The sequence below is a fragment of the Xyrauchen texanus genome, chromosome 22, assembly GCF_025860055.1.
Source record: "Xyrauchen texanus isolate HMW12.3.18 chromosome 22, RBS_HiC_50CHRs, whole genome shotgun sequence".
Lineage (NCBI taxonomy): Eukaryota > Metazoa > Chordata > Actinopteri > Cypriniformes > Catostomidae > Xyrauchen > Xyrauchen texanus.
In genome coordinates, this window is record NC_068297.1 from 43,115,262 (window position 1) to 43,128,809 (window position 13,548).

The window sequence follows — 13,548 nt, forward strand, 5'->3', positions numbered from 1 at the left end:
CCATAGAGATGAAATTCACTTAGATGGTCACAAGAGTGGAGGATGTCGAGAGACGGATCGATTATTTGGAGTTATCTGAGAGGGAATTATCTGCTTATCCGCTAGTGACTAAGGTGGATTTGGAACGTGTCTAGAAGTTGAAGGACTTGGAGAACTATAGCTGGTGGAATAATGTCCGTATTGTTGGGATTCCTGAGGCCGAAGAGGGTCAGGATATGGTTAAATTCTTGGACGGGCTCTTTCTGAGTCTGCTCAACATAACAGGCCATAAGCGAGCTCACAGGGTTCCGGCTTGGTGATCCGCTGAGGGAGACAGGCCCCAATCAATTCTGGCCACATTTTTGAGATCATCTAATAAAGATCTCATGTTACACAAGGCGAGGAGTAAAGGAAGACTTTCTTGGAAGAACCACAGCATTTTCTTGTTCCCAGACTCATGAATTCGACAAGAGAGAAATGTGATCGATTCAAGGAATGAAAGAAACTCTTACATGAAGTGAATTTCGTTTTTGCACTGATGTTCCTGGCCAAATTGAGAATAGATGCTAAGTAGGGCCATAAAATATTAACATATCCCCAGCAAGCGATGTCCTTCATAAAGTTAATGAAGTAAGTGGTACTCACATTGCAGCAAAGTGGACCGACTTATTGAACATTCACTTGACTGTCCGAGGAAACTGAGCTGACCTTTTTTGTTTCTTTTTGTGCTGGTTCTGCCTAGCAGTTGGAGTTTGTTTTGTGGAGTAACAGTCCTTCGGGACAGTTATGTGGATGAATCTGCATGTTCTTTGTGATTATGCTTCCTATTGGCTGGAGTTTTTTATAGATTATCTTTTGTTGTGTAATTCTGTCTCAACAAACGTGCAAAGAAACACCGGACTTGAGCAATAAAACAGCAAAGTTGTCACGGGGGCTCTCGTAGGCATACGTGAACTGTTTGAGTTTAGAGGGATGGACGCCAGTAGGCGCTGTCGTGTGCATGGTTAATGTGCACCTTTTTCTTTTTTCTGTTTGTATGGTTTGGGGGGGAAGTTTGGAGTTTGATTGTTGCACTAATGTTGGAATGTTGTCTTTATAATTTGGTTTTTAACACACAATCTATTTTTCTACTATGTCAAAAGTTAATATGAGTGGATTGTCTCTCTCCACGTGGAATGTGAATGGGTTGGGAGATCCCATAAAAAGAAGGAAGGATATTTATTTTTTTAGCATAAGAAATATGATATAGTGTATAGATGTGAAACACATCTTTCCCCGCAGGAAGCTGAAAAATTTGGGAAGATAGGGGGTGGACATGTTTTCTTTAGTTCTAGCTCAAGTAAAAGCAGGGGAGTCATTACATTGATAAGTAAAAATCTACAATTTAAATGTCTCAAACAGATTAAAGATTCATTAGGAAGAGACTTTATGGTTTTAAATGGTAAATGGTCGGCACTTATATAGCACCTATTTTAACCTTAAAGGTTATCAAAGCGCTTTACACTGTATCCCATTCACCCATTCACAAACACATTCACACTCATACACCAATGGCGGCAGAGCTGCCATGCAAGGCGCTAGCCTGCCATTGGGAGCAACTTGGGGTTCAGTGTCTTGCCCAAGGATACTTCGGCATGTGGAGTCGTGTGGGCTAGGAATCGAACCGCCAACCCTGCGATTAGTGGCCGACCCGCTATACCACATGAGCCACAGCTGTTTAAGCAGACATTCAGGGGCAAAGTCTTATTTTGGCTAATATTTACGCACCTAACGTTGATGATCAGGGCTTTTTTATAGCTCTTGAAGGGATGTTGCAAGCTGCTGGCACCCCTCATGATAAAATATTAGATTTATTAGATTTTAATCTTTTGATTGACTCAGTCCTTGTTCGTAGTGAAGCAAAAGAGTGTAAGCCCCATAGAGCAACATTGACGTTTCACAGGATGTGTAAAAATATTGGCCTTACAGATATTTGGAGACTTTTTAACCCATCTGGTAGGGGCTATACATTTTTTTCATCAGTCCATAAGATTGATTCTAGAATATTTGTTTTGTATGTCGCAGTCCCTCATTTCATCTGTTGTTGATTGCTCAATGTGAAACAGTTTAGTCTCAGATCATGCCCTGGTGTGTTTAGAGGTGTTACCGCATATAGAGAAAAGGAAATCATATAGTTGGCACTTTAATGTTTCCCTTTTGCAAAATCCTGAATTCCAACAAATGTTAAAGGTAAATGTAATCAATGGAAATCAATGTTTATATGGAGACCAACTGGTCCTCAGTATCCTCTGTGAGTGGATTGGGAGGCACTTAAGGTGGTTCTTAGGGGCCGGATCATACAATATGCCTCATTCATCAAAAAATCCAAAGCACGAGAACTCGTGGATTTGGAAGGGAAAATTAAAAGTGCAGAGGCAAAGCTGAAGCACCGAATGTCATCTGATGGCCTCAGAGAATTGACCTGATTGAAATACAGATATAATACTATTTTGTCAAGGAAGGTGGAGTTTTGGCTATTCAGGGCAAGACAGTCCTACTTTGGGTCAGGGGGCAAGGCAGTAAAACTACTGGCTAGATATATAAAACGGAGAGTCGTTTTCTACCATTCCCTCAGTGAAATCTGCTGGTGGTGAAATATTTACTTCAGCCATAATATAATGCTTTTTTTATCCCCTTTTTCTCCCAATTTGGAATGCCCAATCCCCACTACTTAATAGGTCCTCGTGGTGACGTGGTTACTCACCTCAATCTGGGTGGCGGAGGACAAGTCTCAGTTGCCTCCGCTTCTGTGACAATCCGTGCATCTTATCACGTGGCTCGTTTTGCATGACACCTCGGAGACTCACAGCTCTGGAGGCTCATGCTACTCTCTGCGTTCCATGCACAACTTACCACGCGCCCCATTGAGAGCGAGAACCACTAATCACGACCACGAGGAGGTTACCCCATGTTACTCTACCCTCCCTAGCAACCAGGCTAATTTGGTTGCTTAGGAGACCTGGCTGGAGTCACTCAGCACACCCTGGATTCTAACTTGTGTCCCCAAGGGTGATAGATATTAATAATGCTTTTAAAGAATTCTATCTTGATCTCTATAGTTCCACATCTTTGTCTACTGATGAGGATGTTAGACACTTTGTGGAACCATTAGAACTTCGTAAACTCAAGGCTGAGCAAAAAAATTATCTTGATTCTGAGATCATCTTGAAGGAGCATGTCGAAGTAATTAATGCCTTGCCTACAGGCAAGGCTCTGGGGTCAGACGGCTTTGCTGATTAATTTTTTAGATCTGCTACAGAATTGGCAACACTTTTGCTAGAAGTTTATACGGAATCATTAAAGAATGGAAAGCTTCCCGCAACCATGACGCAAGCCCGAATCAGTCTGATGCTTAAAGGACGAAGATTCAAGCGAGTGTAAGAGTTACCGTCCAATTTCACTGATCCAGCTAGACGTTAAAATATTGTCAAAAATTGTGTCTAACCCATTAAGTAAAGTTATGACATCTCTTATACATATAGATCAGGTGGGGTTTATTCGGGGCCATAGCTCTTCAGTTAACATTAGGTGTTTCATCAATATCATGTGGTCAGTGGCAAATGTTCAGACTCCGGTCGCTGCCATCTCACTTGAAGCCGAAAAGGTGTTTGATATGGTAGAATGGGATTATCTTTTTAAGGTTATGGAAATGTACGGGTTCGGGAATACTTTTATTGGTTGGATTAATTTACTTTATAGACACCCGGTAGTGGCGGTACAAAGTAATGGATTCATTTCAGATTATTTTACTATGGATAGGGGCACCCGTCAGGGTTGCCCTCTTTCCCTATTATTGTTCTGTCTTGCCCGAACCCTTCTATCTAGATTGTATAAGCTTGGTTTTAAAGGCACACCAACCTGCTGGCAATACCAATCAGAAGATGGAGACACAGCCCATGTTTTTTGGTGGTGTAAGATCCAAGAAATTTGGTTGAAGGTTCAGTTTTATGTGTGATGTATTGGGCACTCAAATTTCATTTTGCCCCACACTCTGTATTTTAGGAGATGGGGCGGTCATCAATATAGGGGATAAACACATAAAAAATTGGGTCCTAACCAGTGTTATGATTGGTAGACAAATTGTTTTAAGGGGATGAAAGTTGGCTGGAGCACCCTCATTTCAAGAATGGTGTACAGAGATGGGGAGGGTAGCGACTTTCAGGGAAGCATCATGTAGAAGGCTTAGGAATTGGGATTCGTTTGATGGGAAATTGCTATTTGCAGTTTTATTGAGGGCTCTTAGTGAGGTGCAGTGGAGAGAGAAGTTTAGTTTTAAATATGTATGATTATTATATATATATTTTTTTTGTGTGTGTGTGACTATAATCATTTGCGACCACAGGGATGTTGTTGAGGTTCAGGGTGGGGTTGGGGATTGGGAGGGGTGGGGTAATAGTGGGGGTTAAATTTTGATTGTGTGTATATTTGTTTTGCTTTACTTTTATCTGGATATGATTCAATAAAAAATGTTAATCAGAATAAATTATCATTACGCTTGTTTCAGTTCCAAATGACTTAGTGCTTTTGGTTCAATGACTCACTCAAAATACATAAAAGACACTCATTTGCCACCGCCTACTGGTGCAAAGCTATAATTTATGTAATGGTCACTGAATGAATCGGTGAATGAATCTGAATGAATCTTTTTGGTGAATGGATTCATAAGAATAAGATTCACTGGGATGAAACACAACCCAACCCAACAAGTGCTTAAAATGATAAAATGATATTGATATTTATCTAAAAAGAAAAATCAAACATACGCTATAGAGGATGAAATTGGCGAAGTAACTCGCATTACTTACAGGTCCTTCTCAAAAAATTAGCATATTGTGATAAAGTTCATTATTTTCCATAATGTAATGATAAAAATTTAACTTTCATATATTTTAGATTCATTGCACACCAACTGAAATATTTCAGGTCTTTTATTGTTTTAATACTGATGATTTTGGCATACAGCTCATGAAAACCCCAAATTCCTATCTCAAAAAATTAGCATATCATGAAAAGGGTCTCTAAATGAGCTATTAACCTAATCATCTGAATCAACTAAACACCTGCAAAAGATTCCTGAGGCTTTTAAAAACTCCCAGCCTGTTTCATTACTCAAAACCGCAATCATGGGTAAGACTGCCGACCTGACTGCTGTCCAGAAGGCCATCATTGACACCCTCAAGCAAGAGGGTAAGACACAGAAAGAAATTTCTGAACAAATAGGCTGTTCCCAGAGTGCTGTATCAAGGCACCTCAGTGGGAAGTCTGTGGGAAGGAAAAAGTGTGGCAAAAACGCTGCACAACGAGAAGAGGTGACCGGACCCTGAGGAAGATTGTGGAGAAGGACCGATTCCAGACCTTGGGGACCTCGCGGAAGCAGTGGACTGAGTCTGGAGTAAAAACATCCAGAGCCACTGTGCACAGGCACCAGAAACAGCGGCAGAAGCGCCTGACCTGGGCTACAGAGAAGCAGCACTGGACTGTTGCTCAGTGGTCCAAAGTACTTTTTTCGGATGAAAGCAAATTTTGCATGTCATTCGAAATCAAGGTGCCAGAGTCTGGAGGAAGACTGGGGAGAAGGACATGCCAAAATGCCTGAAGTCCAGTGTCAAGTACCCACAGTCAGTGATGGTCTGGGGTGCCATGTCAGCTGCTGGTGTTGGTCCACTGTGTTTTATCAAGGGCAGGGTCAATGCAGCTAGCTATCAGGAGATTTTGGAGCACTTCATGCTTCCATCTGCTGAAAAGCTTTATGGAGATGAAGATTTCATTTTTCAGCACGACCTGGCACCTGCTCACAGTGCCAAAACCACTGGTAAATGGTTTACTGACCATGGTATTACTGTGCTCAATTGGCCTGCCAACTCTCCTGACCTGAACCCCATAGAGAATCTGTGGGGTATTGTGAAGAGAAAGTTGAGAGACGCAAGACCCAACACTCTGGATGAGCTTAAGGCCGCTATCGAAGCATCCTGGGCCTCCATAACACCTCAGCAGTGCCACAGGCTGATTGCCTCCATGCCACGCTGCATTGAAGCAGTAATTTCTGCAAAAGGAATCCCGACCAAGTATTGAGTGCATAACTGAACATAATTATTTGAAGGTTGACTTTTTTTGTATTAAAAACACTTCTTTTATTGGTTGGATGAAATATGCTAATTTTTTGAGATAGGAATTTTGGGTTTTCATGAGCTGTATGCCAAAATCATCAGTATTAAAACAATAAAAGACCTGAAATATTTCAGTTGGTGTGCAATGAATCTAAAATATATGAAAGTTTAATTTTTATCATTACATTATGGAAAATAATGAACTTTATCACAATATGCTAATTTTTTGAGAAGGACCTGTAAGTGTAACCCTTGTTCCCTGAAAAAAGCGGAACGAGATGCTGCGCTGGAAAGCCCTTTGGAAACACCCTTTAGGTGTGAGCAGTTGTGAATATGTGTGCAACACGTCAATGAACATTGACCGGAATTTATAGCCTCTGCCGGTGTAATCATTGGATGCACCTGTAGCAGGGCTATAAATAGACGCGTCACCGGCGCGTCGTCAGGTATTTTGTCTGAAAAGCAGTCCTGGGGCCAATCAGTGCGGCAATTTTTTCAGGGAACAAGGGTTAAACTTAAGTTCCCTTTATAAAATGCTACAATTCTGATGCTGTGCTGGAAAGTGCTTTGGGAACGAGAATACCCACGCCGCCGCATTGAGGCTGCCCGGACCACCTACGGTTGTGTAGTGTGCTCACAAGAGCATGAGAGGTCCCAGACATGAGCTTGAGATGTCGACTCAAGGACATAAGAGCCCGGAGTGGCAGGAACATCCAAATTATAAGACTGATGAATGTGTGTAGAGAGGACCAACTTGCCGCATCACAAACATGCTGCAGAGGGAGACCTCTAGCCAAGGCTTTAGAGGAGGCAAGCCCTCTGGTAGAGTGAGCCCTGATACCTACTGGTGAAGCTTAACCGCGCGCCTCGTAGGCCAGGGCAGTAGCGTCCCTCACCCAATGCGACAGTCTGCTTGGTGGCGGCCGGACCCCTGTAGCGGCCCCCGTGGCAAAGAATTGTTGCCCTGACATACGCCACTGGCTAGTGCGGTGGACATAACTCTGAAGTGCACAGACTGGACAAAGTCTGTGAAGTCCTTCCTGCTCCGGCGTTGCAAACGGCAGGGAGCAGAAGGTTTCGAAAGTGACCGGATATAAGGCCGAGAAAGGTACCTTAGGCAGGTAGTCAGGGTGAGGGTGCAAAATTGCTTTTGGTCATTCCAGGGGCAAACTCTAAATGGGCTGGCAAAACAGACAGAGCCTGTAGGTCCCCAAATCTCTTTAGAGAGGTAATCGCCATAAGAAACCATCTTGAGAGTCAGAAGTCTGCCAGACGCTGACTCAAGACACTCAAGTGCTATTGCTATGTCCCATGAAAAGGTCCTGGTCCTAGCAGGATGCCACAGTCGCATGGCTCCACGAATGAAGCGAGCGAGTAGAAGATGCCTCCCAAAGGGCACCCCATCCATCAAGGCGTGGCAAGCCGAAATGGCGGCCACATAGACCCTGAGTGTAGCGGGGCATATGCCTGCTTGCAGTTCTTCTTGCAGAAAGTCAATCTGGCAGTTAACCTCTTCTGTCCTGTAAAATCTCACCCAGATTTGTTCCAAGTGGGGGGAGCCCTAGCACTTATAGTGGTCTCGATAGCCTCAGGAGAAAACCCTGTGTCCCTCAGTTGGTACCCCTCAGGGGCCAAACATGAAAGGTTCCACAATTCGGGCCGGGGATGAAACATTGTCGCCTGTGCCTGAGAAAGAAGGTCCTTCCTGTCCGGAACCGCCTAAAGCGGGACGTCGAGGAGAGATATTAACTCCGAGAACCATACCCTGTTCGGCCAGCATGGCGCTATCAGTAAGAGGCAAGTCCCTTGCTGGCGAATTCTGGCCAAGACTCCCGGGAGCAGAGAAACTGGGGGAAAAGCACTAAACAAAGAAGTAGAGGGAACATTACGCTGTCTGAGAAGAGGCGAAGAGGTTCACTTCTGTCTTGTAAAATCACATCCAAATTTGTCTCACTACCTCAGGGTGGAGTTTCCACTCCCCTGTAGGTTTTTTCTGTCTGCACCATAAATCTGCTCCCACATACGGGCATCCAGGGATATAAACTGCCCAGGAGCTTGCTCTGGGCCCCAAAGAGTATCCGACGTGCCAGGGATTCAGCTGATGTGAACGTGGACCTCCTTGATGTTGTACGTAAGAGACTACCGCTGTATTGCAGCGGCATTCAGTTCAGAGCACAGCCGGGCCCAGGACTCTGATAGTGGGTGACTCCATAATCAGAAACGTTAGCAGCAGGGATACAACTACATGCTGCCTTCCACAAGCAACAACTTCGGATGTAAACAGGGAACTTCAGAACATTCTGATGAAACATAAGACTGCAAATCAACTCATCATTCATGTGGGAAAGAATGATATTCATAAAGAGCAGTCAGAACTCCTTAAGAAAGATTTCAATGAACTTTTTGAAACACTTAAAAGACTGAAAGTTCAAACATTCATCAGTGGACCACTTCCAGCAAGAGGAACAAACAGGTTTTCACGGTTGCTAACCGATTCTGCAAAAAAGCGGAAATCACCAATTTTGGAAAAAAACACTTGTTTCTTATTTTGCTCACAAGTTGTGCTGCCGACTTGTGTCACTGGTTTCCGTGACGGGTCACATATTAGAACTGCTCCAAGATTCAGCACCCAAGGACGAGTTAACTTCAATTGACAATCTTTTCTGGAGTCAGAGGCAACTGTTTCGACAGGATGGCCACCACCCAAACAAACTTGGTTCAAGAGTGCTAAAGGACAATATCCACTTCTCCCTAAATCATCCTTCTGCAGTGTGTGCCAATCCACTCAATCTGAATGGCACACACACCTGGACACAGTATGAATGACCACAGGACTTCACTTCAGCACCTGAATGGACATGCGGTTGACAAATCACACAAGGACAATGATAACACCACTCAGCCACAACAATTTCTGCTCACAGACACAATCTCAGCTGAGCCCTGCCCACAAAGCTCACCACAGACGGACTGTGATATATGTGACCGATATATCACGGAAAGTAGGGACACAAGTCGGTTTTGGGGCATTTTGAGTTATTCACAGATTCTGAAAGTGTAGTCTCCAAGCTTTCCAACGATTTGTAACACATGGAAATCTGACAATATTTGGAGAAGTTGTGGCCATTTGAAGGTAGGCACTCAAAAAAGCTAAAAGGGGAGAAAACGGCCTCAAAAGATTGTGCAGTTCTCACCTCTCTCTGCTGCTGGGAGTGACAATAGGGCTCATTTACATCTCATTTAGATAAGCCATACCCCTGTAAAGCTCCCCCTGTAAAGCTGTAAAGCACAGGGGGAGCAAAAGGTCAGGAAAATGTGCCATCAAAGAAAAAAAAAGTTTGCAAACAGGTAATAAATAAATGTCTCTTAGCATCTACCGATAAAACTGTATAGGCAACTCTTATGTACACTGAGTGCTTTTCATACAAGAATGTAAAACTAAATTCAGGTGGTTGGTTGATAAAGTGACATTGCAGGTGTTGTAAACAAGAAAAAAGGTCTTTGTGACACAGTCCAATGAAATTACATTCAGCATCCTCTTCTGTGGACTCTTCTGTGTTGTGACCCTTGGCTGGGCATGTGATGTCTCTTGCCTCGTCAGCACAGAATGGCCTGATTTTTTCATATAGATAGGTCTGCCTGTCAATTTTCAGTCCAGGTGGGGCCAGGACAGGAAGACCGTCGACAGGGGGCAGATCTGCTCCGTCGCAGCAGTAGCTGATATTCGACAGGTTGTGCATCACGGTGACTTTTTGCAAGCACCACACCTGGTCTCTTGGCTTCAAAGCTGTGACAGAAAAAGCACATAAGACATTTTAAACATGGCAAAGTATTTTCTTATAAAAAACTGTCATGTGTATGTTGTTGCTATGTTATATTGTATGTACACAATGTGAAAGTTTCAATTACCTGAAGTGCTGATAACTCTTGATCTGTGGGAGTCTACGGAAGTGGCGAGTCAGATGCTGCTGCCAGTCGAAGGTCTGGACTAAAACTTTGCCCTCTGCCGTTCCAACAAGCTGTGGGATATTGAGGTGACTCACAGGAGAGCTGTTTTCCACAACCTGATGACAAAAAAGAGAAGAGAGGAAGAAAAAAAAGATCTTCAGTTAAATGTTTCATTGAAGCAGAACAGAAAACAGCACTGAAGTCATTAAAGCAAAGTAAAGTTAAAGTACCTCAGCGATGTCTGCCAAAGTGTTGACTCTTGTCTTCATGTAGGCTTGCTTGATGAGTCCAAAGCCACAGTCAGGGGAAAACTTGGTGTGGCCAGCAATAAGGAAGTGGATTTCAATTTTATCGTGAAGCTTGTGTCCAACCCGCCAGGCAAGGTACCAGAGCATGAAGTTGTTCTTGTTCTGCCCACTGCAGTTGTCACAATGAAGATCCACCTCTGTTTCTCCAACTCCAAAGTTGCCGAAGAAATGATGCATGTAGCTGATGACTTCATTGCTTCCCTTAGTAGATGACATGCCTTCATCAATCAGGTAATTCACCTGTTTCTGCAGCCCTTCACATGAAACACCAAATAGGCCACATTTCCGTGGGGTCAGGAAGTACATTGGTCCTGGCTGGAGAGGGTTTGAGGGAAAGTGTAACTGTAGGAGACAGAGGGAGAGAGGGAACTTGGATTAGATTAAATTAAATTTGCATCTATTCATAATTGTCTAATAAAGATAAAACTTACTATATTGATGCTATTCTGCATTTGCACTATTTATTCTCATGCACCAAATCGCCCTTTAAGGGACATTAATAAAGTAATGTGAAGTAAATGTGTGTGAAATATTACCTGCTGAGCAAAATCAAAACTGTAATGCATCCTAATCTTCTTGCTTGCTGGTAGGGATGGTCCAAAAGACAGGTTGGAGCCAGAGCAAATCTTTCTGCAGGCAGCAGTCATGTCGTTGTACACAGCCCTCTCTTTCTGCACAAGGGAAAGATGATCTTGTTGCTTCTTTACTGCTTCAGACTTTCTATCATCTGGGAGGTTTGCACTCGTATCAGCTGCTCGTTATTGCTTTGGCACTGCCAGCAGAGATCTGTGCGTGGCCGGCAACTTTTGATGTGTGGGAGAAGTCGGTTCCACAGTGCTTTGAAGCTGGTTTTACAAACTGCACGCTCACCTGAAAAACAGATATTGCTTATGGTTAATTGTATTGTAATTGCTAATAGTGCTCCGCATTATTTCACTTTATAAGCACTCAATTTTAAATCAATGTTTACACATACCAAGCTCCTTAGCAGACTTCACGTAGAGACGCCACACTGAGGCCTTGGACACATGAGTTGGCAGCAACTTCACATGCCAATCCTTATGCCCAGGCTGTCGGCCAGGCAGCATGATGGCATTGTCTTCTGCATAGTGTTTTATGAAGTCCACAACTCTGTTGATATCCTCAGGGCTGATGAACCTGGCTGGTGGACGTGGCAATGAGTGCTTCTTCCTCAAACGTGGTCTTGCCCCATTCTCCTCATAGTGTTTGACTATATCAGCCAGGGTGTCTCTGCCAATGCTGAAAAAGGGGAAATAAGAAAAACGTTTAACATCATGGTCTTGCTAACAGGCATCTTGTCACCTATATCAAAATGTATTGTACAAATTATAGGTACTTTTACTTTACTGAAGTAAATTTTATGATGAATACTTTTTACTTTTACTTACTTTAGAGCTTGTATCTGTACTTCCTGGTTTAGTCTTGTTTTAGTCCTGGTTTAGACCTCAGTTAGTGGTTAGACCTGGTTCGAGTCAAAGGATTAAAAAATCCTAAATTAAGTCATTAACACCAGTCAATTCAAGCAATTGAAGCATTATTCAAATTAATAGCAGAAGCTCACATTACCATCTTAAAGCTCATTATAGTAATGGGGGTTTTGGCAAGTGATATGATGCTAACGATTAGCAGCTAACGCTACAATTAAAACGACAGTCCTGAGCTAGCTAAAAACAATAGGTAGGTATTGGAAGGTCTAAACATGGACTAAACATGAGATAACGTGTAACGTGTTCTTAGAATGAACAAAAAGCGACAAACTTTGATGTTTATGGAAACTCACCCCATAAGAAACAGAAAAGTATTCTTGCAGATCTCGTTGCCTCCAATGAAATAAGTCGCTCGGGCACACTTTCTCTTTGTCGGGTCTTCTTTGTGGATGTAACCATCTCCGAAGTTTGCACTGTGCGCCTGTTTGCCTCTAAATGTCCAATAATTGCATGTCCTGCCACTCTTTTTCCAAGCAGCTAAAGAATCCAGCCGTGATGTTGTACATAATGTCTGGAGAAAGCTTCTGGCTACAAGACTGTCTCCCATGCAGAGAGTTCTCTTTTCTCCTCGTGTAACATTTACAGTCAAAGTTACGGATTTTCCCCATTTCTCTATCTATATCCCCATCAAATGTTACTATCGATATAGCCTCTGATATCTTACGGTCCAACTCGCCTGACGCCAGTCCGATACATTCTTCCTCGTCTTCATCTTCGCTCAGTTGTAGATTAGGGATATTATTCAGTCTTATCATGCCACTTTCATCGCCGCTCAGATCGTCTTCAGAATCAGTGAACGCTTGTTCATAAGCATCCGGCTTGTCGAAGAAGTACTTCAAAACATTTTCGTTGTAACGCCACGGTTCAGCTCGTCTCGCGACATTCTTTGCGGCGCCCATCTTCATTGAATTTTGATATCAGATAGAGCCGGCTAGAGCGCTGCATAATAAGTAGCCACGCTGTTGGGGGCGGGGCAAAAGCGCCGCGGCTATTCAGTACGGAAATACACACAGACAATGACACGCCCCTACTGCATGCTAGAATCTCCGAAAAACAAGCCGATTTCAACCTCAAAATGTACGCTTTTAAATATACCAATACTGTTATCTCAAACATGGAGAGGCTTCTTCATGATCTCAACTAACAGATTCTGCAAAAAAGCGGAAATCACCAATTTTGGAAAAAAACACTTGTTTCTCATTTTGCTCACAAGTTGTGCTGCCGACTTGTGTCACTGGTTTCCGTGACGGGTCACATATTAGAACTGCTCCAAGATTCAGCACCCAAGGACGACTTTCTGGAAAACACCCAGGGAAACCAGGACAGCATATTACAGCCTCCGATAACACCAGAGCAACAGCCCCTCTCACCAGACACGTTATCCCTCTCTCCAGCATCTCCACATCTGTGCTTCTCAGAGAAAATGGAAGAACTGGTGTATGCTGGAACCAAACTATCCCACTCTTTTGCTGCAAGCCCCCAGATATCAAGCAAAAAACAGCAGGACCCTCAACCACCTGCGGGCCCAGCTCGCCCTCCCCCTCCTACTGTGACAGCACTTCGACCTCTGCCACAACACCAGGGCTCACACCCTCCTCCATCTGCTCAAGGTGAACCAAAAACAACTGATACCAGCTCTCAGTGATATGTGTCGGGTCC

The 13,548-nt window shown here is 43.4% G+C and overlaps 1 protein-coding gene and 1 long non-coding RNA gene across 2 annotated transcripts; both read right to left on the reverse strand.

The window, feature by feature from the left end:
• Window positions 1-9,767: 9,767 nt before the first annotated feature.
• LOC127662716 (uncharacterized) lies at window positions 9,768-11,115 on the reverse strand. Its single transcript, XM_052154002.1, has 4 exons — window positions 10,918-11,115; window positions 10,304-10,723; window positions 10,035-10,189; window positions 9,768-9,912 (listed from the first exon to the last, which is right to left on the reverse strand). Exons 1-4 carry the CDS (start codon window positions 11,026-11,028, stop codon window positions 9,768-9,770), a joined length of 831 nt encoding a protein of 276 aa, XP_052009962.1. The 5' UTR covers window positions 11,029-11,115.
• A 63-nt stretch (window positions 11,116-11,178) lies between these two features.
• LOC127662085 (uncharacterized) lies at window positions 11,179-11,868 on the reverse strand. The gene is made up of 3 exons (XR_007972848.1): window positions 11,791-11,868; window positions 11,358-11,641; window positions 11,179-11,251 (listed from the first exon to the last, which is right to left on the reverse strand). It is a non-coding gene; the product is annotated as an uncharacterized LOC127662085 (long non-coding RNA).
• Window positions 11,869-13,548: the final 1,680 nt, after the last annotated feature.

Coding starts and splice junctions, on each gene's coding strand:
- LOC127662716 (XM_052154002.1), bottom strand. CDS start 11,028: ATGACTGCTGCCTGCAGAAAGATTTGCTCTGGCTCCAACCTGTCTTTT. Junction 10,724..10,917: donor GTTTTGATTTTGCTCAGCAG/GTAATATTTCAC, acceptor TGTCTCCTACAG/TTACACTTTCCCTCAAACCC. Junction 10,190..10,303: donor CTTTGGCAGACATCGCTGAG/GTACTTTAACTT, acceptor TTTTGTCATCAG/GTTGTGGAAAACAGCTCTCC.